Source organism: Alligator sinensis, unplaced genomic scaffold (assembly GCF_000455745.1).
Source record: "Alligator sinensis unplaced genomic scaffold, ASM45574v1 scaffold237_1, whole genome shotgun sequence".
Taxonomy (NCBI): Eukaryota; Metazoa; Chordata; order Crocodylia; family Alligatoridae; genus Alligator; species Alligator sinensis.
In genome coordinates, this window is record NW_005841849.1 from 1265171 (window position 1) to 1280505 (window position 15335).

The following is a 15335-nucleotide window of genomic DNA, read 5'->3' on the forward strand; positions in this document are numbered from 1 at the left end:
TAATGGTGTCTTGGTTTGTGAGAAGGATTTGGAATAGTATCATTGTCAGCCAGAGTCAAAGCAGGTTTTCTGTGCTAGCAGGGTAAAGTAGCTTGGTGTTACAATTTTCAGTGTTAGGATAACAATTTCAGGTAGTGAAATCTAACCTATTCCATCAGCCATGTACAAGAAGCTCTCTTTTTCTTCTTTCTAACTGTACTTCTTGCCCTATTAGATAACAAGCTGCTGGAGAAGTCGGATCTCCATGCAGTGGTGGCAGACAAGCTACAAGCAGAAAAACAGGATTTGCAAAGCAGGCATGAGATCAGGTATGTGCAATTCTCTTCAAATCAGGAATAGGTCAACATTTTACCCAGCTGTCTTTCCTGTGCACCAAAACATAGTGCATTCAAGTTATATTTGTACAGCCAGTCTCCCTAGGCTACTGTAGTACCTTGGAACCAAACAACATGAACAGCCCTGTCTTAGTCTATCCTGTGCTCTCAAGGGGTGAGTGGCCCACAGGGCATATCTGCAGCCCCCAGGCTTCCACTAAGCCGCCACTCCTCCTTTCACTCTGGCTGCTGCTGCAGACAGGTTCTCCAGGTTCTCTGTTGCTCCTCTGGCTTCTGCTTCCTGCACCTGCCCAAGGGTATTCTGTGATGTGGTATGGTGCAGTGCTGAGGAAAGCCCGTAGCATGCTGCAACAGGAAAGCCCATGGACAGTGAGCTGAGGGGATGCCATCTAGTACAGCAGTTGTGGGGGGCTGCACGTGTGCATAGTAGAGCAGAGAAGTGGGGGCCATCCAAATAGTGGCTACCCTGCAGTGCCTGTGGCTTACACTATTGAGGCCCCTGGTGGTGTGGCATGTGCAGGGTGTGGCTTCTAGCTACTTAAAAGTTGGACAGACCTGGACTAAGATTAACTCCTTTTTCACAAGGTCTCAACATTTAGCAACATATTTTAAGTTAAATCTTATGGAAAGAAGTCTGCTGAATTTTCAGACAGGTAGTAGTTTATCTGGCAATTCATAGCATCCTCCATATTTTAGATGCAGGCAATCCCCGCTTAATGCTGTTTTGCTCAGCGCTGTTTCTCTATAATGCTCGTTTTATATTGATTGCTCAGTGAGTTTTGTTATAACACACACAGTTGCCATCTTGGTTCATCAAAAACTTTCAGTTTCGCTTGACACTATTTCACTTAATGCTCGTTTTTTCAGGAACCAATTAAGAGCACTAAGTGGGGGTTGCCTGTATTCTGAAATGGACTTAAGATAGTCTGACTTGTTTGCTGCATTATTCTCATGGTGCTCATCTTTTAATGTTGCTGTTTATATGATTATAAGCTACCCCTTGCAGTGATTTTTTTTTTTGTTTGGTTTTGTAATGAGTGGAGGAAAAGACCAGGTCCTTACATTACTTAGAAGATCCCAGCACAAGATTTTCTCAAATATGGGTCTTCCATGGTTCTATGAAGACTTTCTCAAATGGTGTCAGAAATTCAACTGAAGTGTACGAATGGCAGGCTTTCCCTCTTTGCTTTGTTGGTAGGAGGAGCAAAATTCAGCCTCGCAAAGTTCAGCCTCAGACGGTTGTACTGCTGTAAGAACTTTGGTACTGTAAGTAGTGGTGATGCAGATGATTCCATTGATATTTGAATCAGTACTGAACCAGTATTCTCACATATATATGGGTGGCACGTGAACTGCAACAGATAAAGACTGATATTGCCATTGAAATAGGGGCATGACACTAGCTGAGGCCAAAATCTGTCAGTTGCTGATGCTTGTAAATGTAATGTGTAAAAGCTGCTTCACCCACCATTGAAACACCACTATTGGTGCAATTCAGCATGTTGTGTAATATTACTGTTTACAGTTAAGGTTATTTACTCCATTGAAATGGTAAGCAAAAATTTAACTAGAATGTGTTTGTGACTGTGACAAAATTTGGCTGATGCACCAGGGCTACTGGCCTTATGAAAAATATCAAAGTTTTCTTAATGGCTGGAATAACTAATACTCTCCTAATTTATGGGAGCCCACCTCCATCTGAATGCTACTCCAGGAGTCAGACCCAGGAGATGCGAGGGTAAGGCAATGGTATGTTAAAAGCATTAAAAACATTCTTTAAAATAAAATTTGAAGCCTTGTTCTGGGAGTGCCCTCAGCCTACTCTTGCCTGTGATGACATGAAATGAGTTCCCTAATCACAGATTTTTAAGGAGAAGACAGTTTACATAAAGACTTAGGGTGAAGTGGCTGATTCTGGTTGCCTTGAACTTTGTGGCTGTGGTAAGTCACAGAGTAACGGACTTTGCATCAGGACTTGCATTTTTAAACTTTGAAAGCTTGTCTAACTATATCACACTTATAGAGTGGGTCCAATAAAAGATATTATCCTAGGAATTCCTTGCCTTTTGCATAAGCTTCTTTTGGCATGTAATCTTTTGGAATGAGTTATTTCCAATACCAGATCAGAAGAATACTGAAATACCAACACGACTCATTAAACCTAGTTTTTCTTTGGAGAACTGTCTTAGTTATTAGTGACTGAGCTGGAATCCATTTAGTTTTCAAGAGCTGATATAACAGCAGATCAAAGTATTATGCCTCTAGGAAATGGAAATATATGCTGTAATGCAGACTAAAGCAAGAGAGAAGCTTGAAGTGACCACATGCCGATTTCTGGCATTCTTTTTCTTTCTTTTTTGGGTTTTTTTATCTTTATGGTCTTCAGAGCTGGCTATTGGTCTTTTCCCCCAGATCATCAAGCGAAAGAAGATTAAATAGCAAGAGTTTTCTTTTTGTCAGTCTTAAATCAATTTAATTATCTCTCATATATATTTTCTCATGTTCACTGTATTTTAGAAAAATTGTGGTGTGTTTAAACGCTAAAAAGTAGCTACTGATTTGCTTAAAATATCTTTTTAAAACTTCATGTGTACAAGCTTTTTAAAAATATAACAGGTTCTTTAGTATTAGTATTATAGGTGGTGCCATATTATGCTTGTATCACAATAGTTTCTAAATGCCCATTTGAGTTTGTGGCAACGCTGTGCTGTATGAATGAGATGCACTCTTTGCCCAAAGTAGCTGAGGCAGATGAAAAATGTCCTGAGCATAGAGGGGGACAATAACTGTTGTGGTGTTAGGACAGTCAGTAGCAGAGCTTGGAGTAGTCCCGAGATCCCCTGATTCAGGCCAGTATTCTTTCTATATGACCCTTCTGTTCCTGAAAATCATTGGTACCTTTATGGTTAATCGGTATCTTTCAAAAATCTCTTAAATGTATCCCAGTCTGAGAATTCTTGCAGTCTTTAGGGTATTCCTTCAAACCCTTGCCTTGCTTCAATTTCAATTTAAAACTGCACTTGTAATGTTTGGATCTAAGAAATGTTACATAGGTGGTACGAGCGAGTTTGGTCTTCAGTAAACTGAGAAACTGTTAAATCTTATTACTTGTGGTAGATGTTCATCTGGAGCTAATTGTGAAGTTGGTGTTAGGGAGTAGTCTGGTAATGTTGAGGAGTCATGCCTTAAATGGTGTAAACTCAGTGAAGGCCAGTAACTCCTCCACACCACCATCCCCTGGGTTACTGAATTGTTGCCAACTTCCTGGCTTCCTAGGCCAGATAAAATTGCTTGGTGGGCTGGATCCAGATTGTGGCTGGCCATCCCTTGATGTCAATAATTTGAAAGTTACAAATGTTAACCTCTGAGCATCAGCTAAAATTTCATTTAAAGTTTAACAAGCAGCTAAGCTATGGGTAAGATGTTCCAGGCATAAGAAGCTGTAAAAAAAAACAACCCCCCCAAAAAAAACAAACAAAAACAATCCCAAACATACATACATAAAAATGCTAACAAACAGGTGGAATTGTGTAGAGCAGACCAGGGCTAGCTAGATCCATCAGGGGGATGGAAAGAGGGTGACAAAATTCATAGCTCAGTTTAAAAAGGTTAAGGTTTGCTCTAAGACCTTGTGGAGGCTGTAATATGCTTAGAGAACAAAGAAGATATGAGGAAGCAGTCAGCAGCAATTCTGTGTAGAGCAGGGGTGGATGGATGATGGGGCTCCATGGGCCAGATTTGGCGTGAGGGCTATATTTTTGACAACCCTGGTGTAGAGCTTTGGGAGGCCCTAGACCAGGGAAATGTGAGAAAAGATAAAGATTTTGAAGAAAGAGATTTTGGGTGGAGGTGCACCAATATATTGGTTACCTATCAGATAGGCATTGATGAAAAGGAAATGAAATTATTTGCTATTAGATTTCTTTGGCCATTGTAGCTGGTAATGTTTTCTGATAATTATGCCTTCTGCCCAGGGCCCTGGATGCCTGGGTTCCATCCTGCAAGCAGGGATGACCCCAGGTACACCCCCATCCCCTCACCGGTGCACCGGGCTGGGCTGGAGCAGAGAGGAGTAGCTGCTGTGGTGTCCCAGGCACTAGCGCAGTGCGGACTGTGGGCTGGGGCCAGAGTGGGTGCTGGAAAAGGCACTGAATGCTGCAAAGATGTGACTTGGGCGGGGAGGGGCAGGCAGAGCTGGCCAGCCCAGCGTCACTCAACCCTTAGGCTTGTGCCCCAAGGCCTGAGGGTAGAACCTGGCAGGAGCCGAGGCAGCCGCTTCCCTTCAGTGTGTGCAGCAGGGTCCTTCCTCTGGCCCCTCAGCCCAGCTGGGTCCTGCCTTTCCCAGGGCTGGGTCCATTCAGTCTCCTCATGGGGTATGGGGGCTTGCCCTGCCCCTGGCAGCTATCAGTATCAGCCAAGAAAATCTTTATTGAAGCACCTCTAATTTTGGGATAGAATTATGGCAGGTTTGAAGGCACTGAATTTTGGCGGGGAAAAGTGGGCTTTTGGTCGAGAATGACTTGAGCACCATTTATCAACAATGAAGAAACAAATGAGGGTCCTAATTGGGCTTCATGGAGTAGTGCTAAATATTACTCCTTTTCCAGAAGAGTGAAATCTGTCCTTGAAATTGTAAGGGATGGAATTAAATCACATTTTTGCTAATGTAAGAAAAGTGATGAATAGTCATGTAGGGCAGCGTTTCCCAACTGATGTGCTGCAGCACACCGGTGTGCCATGGAATGGGGTGGGGCGTGGCTCCTGGTAGGGTGTGGCTACCGCCATTGCCAGCACTGTACCCTGGCCATGCCCATGCCAACTTCCCCCAGCTCTGTTTGGCCAGTGTGCTGTGGGATGGGAAAGGTTGGGAAACACTGATATCCTGCACTCCCGACCTGCTGCCCCCAGGTCCCAGCTCCACCGTGTGTGGGTTTGGGGGAGGGGGGGCATGGGGATCTGCAAGGGCAAACCCATGGTTTCCCATGTTTTTGTCTTTTAAAGGAGAATCCATTTTTAAAGTTTGTTTGTGACCCTTTCATATATTCTTGCCACTCACTTTTGGGTCATAACCTGCAGGTTGAGAAACACTGATATATATTAACTTCCTTGCTGGTTAAATTGTATATGGTACCTAGAAAAAGGGAGGGGTATGGCTATCGTGAGTCTACCTAGACAAAGGTGCCGAAGTAGTTGGATTGTAACTTATGAAATCTTCTCTCTTTCCCATCTTCCTGCCCCCCCCTCAAACACCTTTTTGAATTCCAGTCCAGGGCATGATGGTACATGGAGTGAAGCTCAGTTGCAGGAACTGGCCCAGCTGAGAATTAAGTATCAAGAGGAGCTGACGGAGCTGCATAAGAAACGTGGTGAGGTTAGGAACTCTTTTTGTGTTCTGTGCATCGTGTGTGTGGACCTTTTGCAAATATGGATTCTGTGTGCTGTAGTTGTTGGAAGGTGTTGGATTTTAATTCTGTTTTGTTACGTCTAATGTATTCTTCTTTAATCATCTGTTTCTACCCTTTGATGCTTCTCATTTGCAGAAACACAACCTATTTAAGCTGCCAACCCATTTAAATCCTGGTTTAGATTTGCTTTTTGTGGCTAATTGACACACTTGAATATTTCAGAGCTTTTTTAGCCATTTTAAAGAAGTGAACCTTTTTTCCTAGTATGTAACAGTGATTACTCTTTCTTGGGTGTAGACTTCCCTATCTGATATCCTGTATCTTGGTAATATACCTAGCCTGGTTTCCTGGTTTTGAAAAGGAAAGAGAAGCACATCTCACTTGTAGTTTTGGATTGATACTATCTAACTGAGAGCCAGTCAGTGTTTGCTTGTCTAGGTGACAGCCCTGCACTGTATAGTAATTCTTTTCTCTCTCTAGTTGGCCCAGTCTGTAATAGATTTGAATAACCAAATGCAGCAGAAAGACCGAGAGATGCAGCTGAATGAAGCAAAGTGAGTAGGAGCAATTTCTTTTTCATGATGGGGTATGAGACCCAGAATTTTGATTGGATTATTTGTTTGTGTAATAGGGTCTAGGAGCCCTAGTCATGGGCCAGAACCCTGTTTCGCTAAGTTGTGCATGCACACTGCCCTAGATAACATTCTCACTGCTACATATTGTGTACTTACAGAATTGCAGAGTATTTGCAAAAGATCTCTGAGCTGGAAACAGAGTGCCAGGAGTTACGCAACAAACTGCAGGATCTTGAGCAAGCTAATCAAACATTGAAGGATGAGTATGATGCCCTTCAGATCACCTTTAATGCTCTAGAAGAGAAACTGAGGAAAACCACTGAAGACAACCAAGAGCTGGTCTCACGTTGGATGGCAGAAAAGGCTCAGGAAGCCAATCGTCTCAATGCAGAAAATGAGAAAGATTCAAGGTGAGATTTGGTCACCTCTACTTGATGATCTTTGATTGGGTAGGGTTTTTAGTACTCATGAATTCAAAAGGTACAGCTTTCAACATCTAGCCCCAAAAGGACCGTGCTTCTGAAGTTGTCTCTTGTACTCTGAAAGTCTAGAAATTTAAAAAAGTCACCTTCTTCCCATGGAAGAACATCTTCTCCAGGTCTTTTGTCTAGATTTAAATCAAATCCACACTTCATTTAAAACAAGTTGGGGGTGGCTCTGCTTTGAGCAGGGGGTTGGACTAGATGATCTTCTGAGGTTCTGTCCAACCCTTTCTATGATTTAAATCACGACTTAAATCACTGGTAAGCAAGCCTCAGTGTAATCATTGTTTTCTGCAAAAAGTGTGTTCTTGTTGTTTGATATCCATGATTCATTTAACTTGTTGAAACTTTGCACTTTTACAGGGAGGTAAGGGCTTGACACTGTACACAAACTTGCAGAGAGAAAATAGGGCTGATGGGTGGGTAAGCAGGTCTGTTATCCCCATATATTGCTCTTAACAAGGATGTTATTTCTGGAGACACAAACCCACAGTTTGAGAACTGAAACTAAGCAGCACAGAGATGCTTAATGGGATCTTTTAGACCCGGGTGGCCAACCTGCGGCTCCTCAGAAGTTAATGTGCGTCTCCTTGAATCTTTGCACAAGCACATGGTGACCAGGCTTCCATTTGGTGTGAGCGTTCCTGACTATCCATTTGGAAGTTGGTCACCATGTGCTTGTGCAAAGATTCAAGGAGACGCATATTCACTTCTGAAGAGCCGTATGTGGCTCCAGAGCCATAGGTTGGCTATACCTGTTCTAGACTGAGCACTGAGTCCCATTGAGTAGAGTGATTTTTCTTTAATCTTTACTAATCTATAGAGGAGCCTCTAGGAACCCCATAAGATTGGGCTCCTAATATAGTCCATGGCCTGTTGTGACCTATTTATAAAACTTTACTAAAAAGGTTATGTGAATATATTGTCTCAAATAGTATATAATTAGAAGTTATAACCCCTGTTCTATGATGATGTATTTGAGCTTTAATATCTCTTTAAAATAAATGTATATAAAAATAGTTTTAATTTTTTTTAAAAAGCATCTTAAAAAAAATCAGAAATACAATTTAAATAAAAAAATCTGATTTAAATTACAAAAATCTAACTATGTATTTTATTTATTTATTTATAAAAATCCTTAATTGTTATCCACCCTGTGAAGTAATGATTTTCCTGCTATTTCTTCCCATAACTATTCCTGAGTGTAATAGGACAAACATCAGGAATCTCTACCTTGGCATTAAACTTGGTCTATACTTTGCTCCATCATACTTTGTATGGCTAATTTTTAGCCCCTGCCCTTTGGCTAAGTTAACTAGTTGTAAATTATGTATTCTGTTAACTTCCTTGGTTGTCATTTGATCACTAGCTTAATCCTATTTTTTTTTATTTCTGGGGTACTCATCTGAATTTTCTGTTGAATTAGCATGTAATAATATTAAAATGCCAAAGATCTATATACAGTCTTCAGAGTATAGTTTTGTCCTTGTAATGTATAATGCCTTGTTATTGCATTGTGATGCATGTATATTAGCAGCATAAAATTGTATTACCGTATTTACTTGATTAAAAGATGAAGTCCCTCCCCATCATTTAACATTGGGGGATGGGGGGGCGACACAACCCCTTGCCCTAAAATCAAGCACAAGGCAGGGATGTGGTGGGGGGGGGGAGGCAGATGCTTTCTTGGATAACTAGAAGTACAAGAATGAAATGAAGGTCATGGTAGTTATAGCAATTTATGAAACAGCCTTCTGTATACTCTGCAATAAATGCTGATGGGCTGGATTCTTTGGAGACAGGGTTGACTTAAGATTTTGAGCCTGTGGAATGACTTTTAAAAATGGGGCCTCTAATTACATTGTGTATCATACTGAAAGGATATGCCTGAACCTAAAGGGATGGAATCTTTATTTATTAAAGGCTAGATTTGCACACCAACTTATCAGAAGCAGAGTTTCTTCTTTGTATTATAAAATGTATCTCTTCAATGTCTTCTTTCTGGTCATCTGACATCTTGTGTACCTGCAGCTGCAGTTGAACACTTTATAAAAACCTGTTAGAATTCTGGAGGCTAATTGAATTGGGATCGAGGAAACTGTTCCTGACTTTGTTCAAATAAGTATGCATTCTTCTTTCCTCTAGGAGACGGCAAGCCAGACTGCAGAAAGAACTGGCAGAAGCTGCCAAAGAACCTCTGTCTGTTGAACAGTAAGTCATCCTTATTTCAGGCAGGAGAGGTCCCAGAGGTGAGAGAGAGAAATCCTTTGCATCTCTTGTCTGGTTTAGAGCAGTGCCTTTTCCAATCCTTACCATGCAAGTGTGCATTTTATGGAGACGTTGGGTAAATGATGTCTCTATTATTTCTACTAATTGTGACAGATGATTCTTAATTTAAGATAAGATTTCCAGTTTAAAAAATAAGATGTAGCTCCCCTTATTTGTATGTCTTTAGATTAGGGATTCCTGTTGTGACTGACTAAGAATAGAAACTAAAGCCTGAAAGTGCTATGGGTGGTATATATGGTGAATTGAAACCTCTCAGCAGAAGTCAGTTTCTCTTTTTTGTAATATTTGTCGCAACCAGACTGTTTCTTTTGATTTTGAAGCAAGGACCTCTAGAAAGCCTTGTGTTTTAAAATAGTCAGGACTAGATATAGCAGTGTTGGAAGGCTTTCTGTAAGAGCAGAGACTCTGCAATTTGAAAAATAACATTGATTATTTCCATGCTGTAGATTTGCTTTACAGTAAATGATGTTGGTGCAGAATGGCTGTCCCTGGCAGGCTGTATATAGGCATGACCCAAGAGTAGTCTCTGCTTCTCAGGGTTCTTTGTCCCATGTTATTTATTCCTCTCGGATTACCTCATCTGTCTCTGTGTATTTTTACTCTCTGATTCCACTGAACAGTTGCTGCTATACATACTTCTAATCAGGCTTTTGATAATCTTATGAATATTACAATAACCCATAGCTTCAGAATAAGAGTTGGAACAGTGCCTTTTGAAGTGTCTAGGTATAGCAGGGAGCAAATTGGGGAGGAAAGGGCACTGCTAAGGCAATGTAAGCTTTATATAATAAATGGTTTGTAGAGTCACTAATTTTTTACCAAGAAATATTTTGATGTTCCTGTGCCTCTGGCTTACATGAAGAGTAGTTCTTGCAGTAGCAAAATTATAGCTTACCTTTTGTTCACATTTCCTATTGAAAACCTGTCCAGTCAACAAGAACAACGATTTTTCTTTTCTTCTGTCCCTAGGCATTCAGGTAAACATAGATGGAATAGTCTGAATATTAACATTTTTAAACAATTTGTCTAAAACACTTTCCCCTTGAAGTTGAAAACACAGGGGTTTGCTTTCTGTGTTGTTGTTTTTTTTAAAATAGTGTTAGTGAGAGAACAGGAGATGCCAGTCTTTCAGAATGAGAGCTCTTCAGGGCTATTCTTCCATGAGATTTTCCTGAGAGGAAAATACAGGAACACTGTAGTAAACACATGTAGGCTAATCTTCCTTCTGTGCTTAAAATCTTAGCTTGATCTCTAATTATTAAAGATTGACTGAAAGAGAGAAATTTAAGGTGTTTTTATTAAATGTTGGCTTGAATTCTAGGTGAAGAAAGAGCTAAAATCTATAGGTATTAAACCATATAATTTACAGATTTTTTTTTTTATCCTGTGCATAAATTCCATTGTGCTCATTCACTGTCTTCATCATGTAGCATCCATTACTATAAGTGACCAACCAAATTGCAGCACTCTATAAATAAGCTTCAATCTAAGATGTGGGGAAAGATATATTCATGCACTTGAATACAATCAATGTTTCTGTTTGAGGGGTTGATAAAGGGAGTTATTAAAGATGAGCCTTGTCTGACTGACTCAAAAAGACATGTTTCTGAACTTCTCCAGGGATGATGATATTGAAGTCCTTGCTGATGAAACCTCTGACCCAGCTGAGGAGACATCCCCAGTTCGAGCTGTGAGCCGGACTTCCAGGTGTGTAGACTGAGAGAGAGATGACAATTATATTGCTCTTAAAGTATACCAACACAAACTTACTATGCTGCTCTTAGTGCATGATTCTATAGGGCTAGGCTGGTTTTGCTCCACTTACAACTTGGACCCTGCTAACTTGTGTCATTACAGGCACATACAAGGGTAATATTTAGATTGTAACTGCTGCACATGCTCTTTAGCCACTTTAAAAGGGAACGGAATACTGCTTAAGTGTGCATTTGTCCATATCCTGACTCGGGCATTAAAGATATGGCCTGCAGACAAGGATCTGGCCCACAGAGTTGTCATCTGGCCCGCAGTGCATCCCACAGGACCTGAAATTTAGCTATTGCTTATCCTCATGCCAAATAGCCTGCCCTATCAAAGCTCATAGGGCCAGAAATCTGGCAGTGGGATGAGTGGCAACTGCCATGACTCTAGGACTGTGGAAATTAATGTTGCTGATGCCAAATTTCTGGCCTCTTAGGCAGTCCCACAGGCTAGATGACATGGCTTTGCACTCCAGATCTAGCCTCTGGATTCAGCTTTGGTCACTCATCCAGGCTGTGGGCCAGATGAGTTTGACACTCCTACCTTGATTAGAGTTTTTCCCCCAATATAGCATAGGAAGACCAAGTAGGCATGGGTATTGGAACAAGCCAGGGTGCAGAGTTAGAGATGGGATAATTACCACTGTTTTAAGGTTAGGCTGTTGTTGTATGCAGTGCTTGCACTACAGCTTCCTGTTCCTCTACACAGTGGACATGTTGGCTGCTTACAGACATTAAACACTCCCCCTGTGCTTTACTTTAAACTCTGGGGGCCCTGTACCAAGCTCAGCACGTGCCCAAAAGAGGCATCGCATTAGCTGGACTTGACTCATCCAGTGTCTGTATTGATTGGGTGCTTCAGCAATGTTTTTTGGTGCTTTTATCTAATAGCTTATTGAATCAGTTTTAGATAAAAGCACCAAAATGTGACTAATGCGCTGCCTCTTTTAGGAAAGTGTTGGGGTTTTTGCCAAACAGAAATAATGCAATAAGTATTATACTGCTATTTTTAATGTGCATCCCTATATTATGGTGGGATTTACCCACATAAAGGAAAAGGGCTTTCTGGACTTTAAAAAACTGTTGAAAAGCTGTAACTTATTATCTAGACTTAAGTGTGTTTCATATTACAACAGCAGCAAAGGAAGACCTAACTGAGATTAGGAATTTGTGTAAGTGATTAAAACTCTGATGAGACCTGGTAAATTGCATACATTTGAAAAAATCTCTTTCTTTAAAACTTGGGTATCTGTGAAGGGGTTTCCTCCTCTCCCTATCTTCACCCTCAAATATGTATTCCAAGCTGGTGCTGCTGCCCTCTTCTGGGTTTCTCCCTCTTGGGGGTAACTGAAAGGGAGGGTGTCTTCCTGTATACTTGATGCAGTGGGCTGTTTGTTTATTAATCTTTACTTGAACTGTTCACCAAGTTTTAAACCTGTCCTCCCTCCTCTTTAGTAAGCGATTCTCCCAGCCAACTGGAGGCCTTCTGGACTCTATCACTAATATCTTTGGGTATGTTAGAACACCTTTACCTTTTTTTTTTAAATACATTGATTTCAATGAACACCAGAATTTCAGTGATTCAAGGAATACAAACAAATGTCTTAATGTCAGCCTTTCTTCTAGCTTCTGCTTTTCTTTTTTCTTTTTGTTCTCCTCAACTTCCTGTTTCTTCCATCTTGCCGTGTGCTGACCTCTGACCTTTCCCTCCAGTCTGTCTGAATCTCCCCTTTTGGGACATCACTCTTCTGATACTGCCAGGTGAAAACATTATCCACTCTTAGTCCAGCATGTGAATGTGACATTGAAGTAACGTGGAACCCAGCTTCCTTGCCCTGACTAGGCTTCAAATGTCTTACCTTTGGCTAAAAACTTTCCACAGTTGCTGAGTTGCAGCCCATTGCTCTGAGTGAGATGATGTGTGGATTTGGCTCTCATTTGCAGTGACGGAAGTTGTCCCCTCTAATTGGAATATTTAAATTAAGTGAGGTTATCACCAGTGACAGGTCAGTAACCTGTCCTTCAAAACTGAGTTGTTTTTTTAGGTTGAGTTCTGCGTTAATTGTGTTAGAAGATCTTCCTTTAATAAAGAATGGAATCTGGGATTTTAAATGCAGAACTCAACTGTCTGAAATCCTGTCATAGCTGCTGTTGTGCAGTCTGAATTAGTGACGGTGAGTTAGATGGTCTTAAACTCACAGGGTCCATAATTTCTCTTATGTTTTTAGAAAGAGAGCATGACTGCTCAAGAGTTAGGTGGTCAGTGACTTCTGATAACCTTAGTTGGCTTTTAGGCTAAACTAGATAGAAAGGAAGTATAGGCCTACAGTGAAATGCAAAAAATTGTGAGAGGACACAGCACATTACTTTGACAAATTGCTAGCTGAAATCCCAGGGAAGGGGTGGAGGTGGGTTGGGGGGAAGAATGAAGATAGGACTTCTGCCCTTTTCTCATCCACAGCCTACAGTATAGATGAAATCATCAAGGTCTGTCTGCCACTTAAAGACAAGCCAAGTTTGCTGCTATGTTTAAAATAACTTTCTTTTGTATCCCATCTCAGGAGGCGCTCTCTGTCCTCATTCCCCATCCCCCAAGACAATGTAGAGACGCATCCAGTCTCCAGCAAAGAAGTGAGAGTGCCCAGTACTGCTGTATGTGTTTTTGTAAGTATATCCAGGGAATACAAGTCTTTTGCAGACTCGTGCTGTCTAAGAAGAGAACTTGATCACTGAGTAGCAGCAACTACTGGGGTGTCTAGTTCTGCTTGTTGAAACTGGTCTGGGTAGCACTTGGAGATGAGAAGGTAACTCTTGAATCAGTAGTGTTACTTTACACATTTAACCTGTGCTGGCTTTGTCTTTGACCTAGATACGTTAGAACAAGAACATAGGGGGCTCATCTACATGAGTTATTAGCACTCGGTAATAAACTCCAGCACGTGTTGTGCTTGAGTTTATTACTCCTAGGTGTGCTGTTTTAATGTACGCTTTGGACCCACAGCATGTCAAGCCAAGTTGGAACAGCCTTGGCTGTCAAAGGGTCAGCCTGCCAGCCTGGGCCTGCTGCATCCCAGCTCAGTATGATGCAGAAGGTGCTCCAGTGCAGGTCTAGCCAGCAGGCAGCCCCCACACTGAAGCACCCTCACACCCCAGCCAGCTGTGTCAGTGTGTACGCATGCACTGCTACAGAGTTTATTAGTTTCCTGCAGCCTAATAGGGCCATACGTGTAGACATGAGATATTTACTGTGGAGCTGATTAGTCTACTCCACAGTATGTCTCATGTAGATGCATCCAGGTGCAGGTACATCCTTTGTAGGCTAAATGTTCATTCCTTTGTTGTGCTAGTTTAATGAATACGTCTCTCCGAGGTCAATGATGAATAGTAAAAGGTCTGAATGCACAGGAAATGCACTTCCATTACCCTCCTAGTTCCCAACAGTCTCCCTTTATCCTGTCACACTCTAGTAGTGCTGTGATGGAGGAGATACTGCTGACAGCTTGGGGTAAGCTCAGTTCTAGGTCTCTACAGTGTAAGGAGACATGGTACTGAATGTCATCCAACAGAACCAATTAAAAGGAGCTGAGGGTTTGGAGTGTCTTGACTGGTTGTGCATGATCTCAAGTTTTCAAGCTGAGACCTCTCGGGTGCATTATTATGGAATGATGAGCCCAATTTTGATTCTGGCTTCACGAAGGGCAATGCTACATCTTATATTTTTATAATAGAAAATATTGGGTCAAACTGGTTTGTGAAATGGTCATTAATTTGAGTGCTCTTCTATCCAAGCTGACTGTGTGGTTGCTGAACAAATCCCAAAGGGTTCCTATACCCATCCAAGTACCTGGTTATAGTAATCCACCTGTGTTCTTGTGATACTAATTTGTCCTCATCTAGGAAAGATTTGCTGACTTTATTTAGCGTGGACTTTCTGGATTTGAAGGATGATCATGCTTGAACTAGTTAGTGTGTGCTCACACTTCAACCTGCATGTTCCTATAGGCTGCCAAATCTGTCTGTACTAAACCAGTTGGGTGGCTCTTTTTTTTCCTCTTCTCTCCCCTTCCCCAAGGATGCACATGATGGGGAAGTGAATGCAGTGCAGTTCAGTCCTGGCTCTCGGTTACTAGCAACAGGAGGCATGGATCGGAGGGTTAAACTCTGGGAGGTCTTTGGAGGTAAGCTTCTGCTCAGGAGCTCGGTATGAAGAGATATAAGCAACTAAGAACACTACTTATTCTGCTAAACTTCAAATTCCTTGCAGGGGGATTATGAAAAACAATTTTTTCTGCTCAGGGCTCATTTACTGATGTTCTTGAGTTAAGCGTACAATTTGTAGACCCAAAAAGTACACTGTGGAATTGTGAGCCTCTTATGGTGGATAAGCTGACTTTACTATTTCTGGGGGAAAATGTAGAATAAAAGCAGACATAGATGACCTGATTCAGAGTCATGCTACTTTGTAGTTACACAGTGGGGTTGTGGGGGGGGG

General features: G+C 41.5%; 1 protein-coding gene and 1 non-coding gene across 3 annotated transcripts in view; both read left to right on the forward strand.

Moving 5' to 3' along the window:
• The first annotated feature begins 220 nt into the window (after positions 1-220).
• The window catches only part of ATG16L1 (autophagy related 16 like 1), a 24567-nt gene continuing 9452 nt past the window's right edge, over positions 221-15335 (forward strand). Inside the window, exons 1-9 of one of the 2 annotated variants that reach the window (XM_025209445.1) lie at positions 221-308; positions 5601-5706; positions 6221-6294; positions 6474-6725; positions 8943-9008; positions 10707-10793; positions 12299-12355; positions 13405-13507; positions 14916-15021. In XM_025209445.1, the coding sequence (XP_025065230.1) occupies positions 6254-6294; positions 6474-6725; positions 8943-9008; positions 10707-10793; positions 12299-12355; positions 13405-13507; positions 14916-15021 (712 nt within the window). In that variant the 5' untranslated portion in view covers positions 221-308; positions 5601-5706; positions 6221-6253. The remainder of the gene's footprint in view (positions 309-5600; positions 5707-6220; positions 6295-6473; positions 6726-8942; positions 9009-10706; positions 10794-12298; positions 12356-13404; positions 13508-14915; positions 15022-15335) is intronic. The other variant, XM_025209451.1, reaches the window with a different exon arrangement.
• On the forward strand, positions 14213-14484 carry LOC112551056. Its single transcript, XR_003095184.1, has one exon.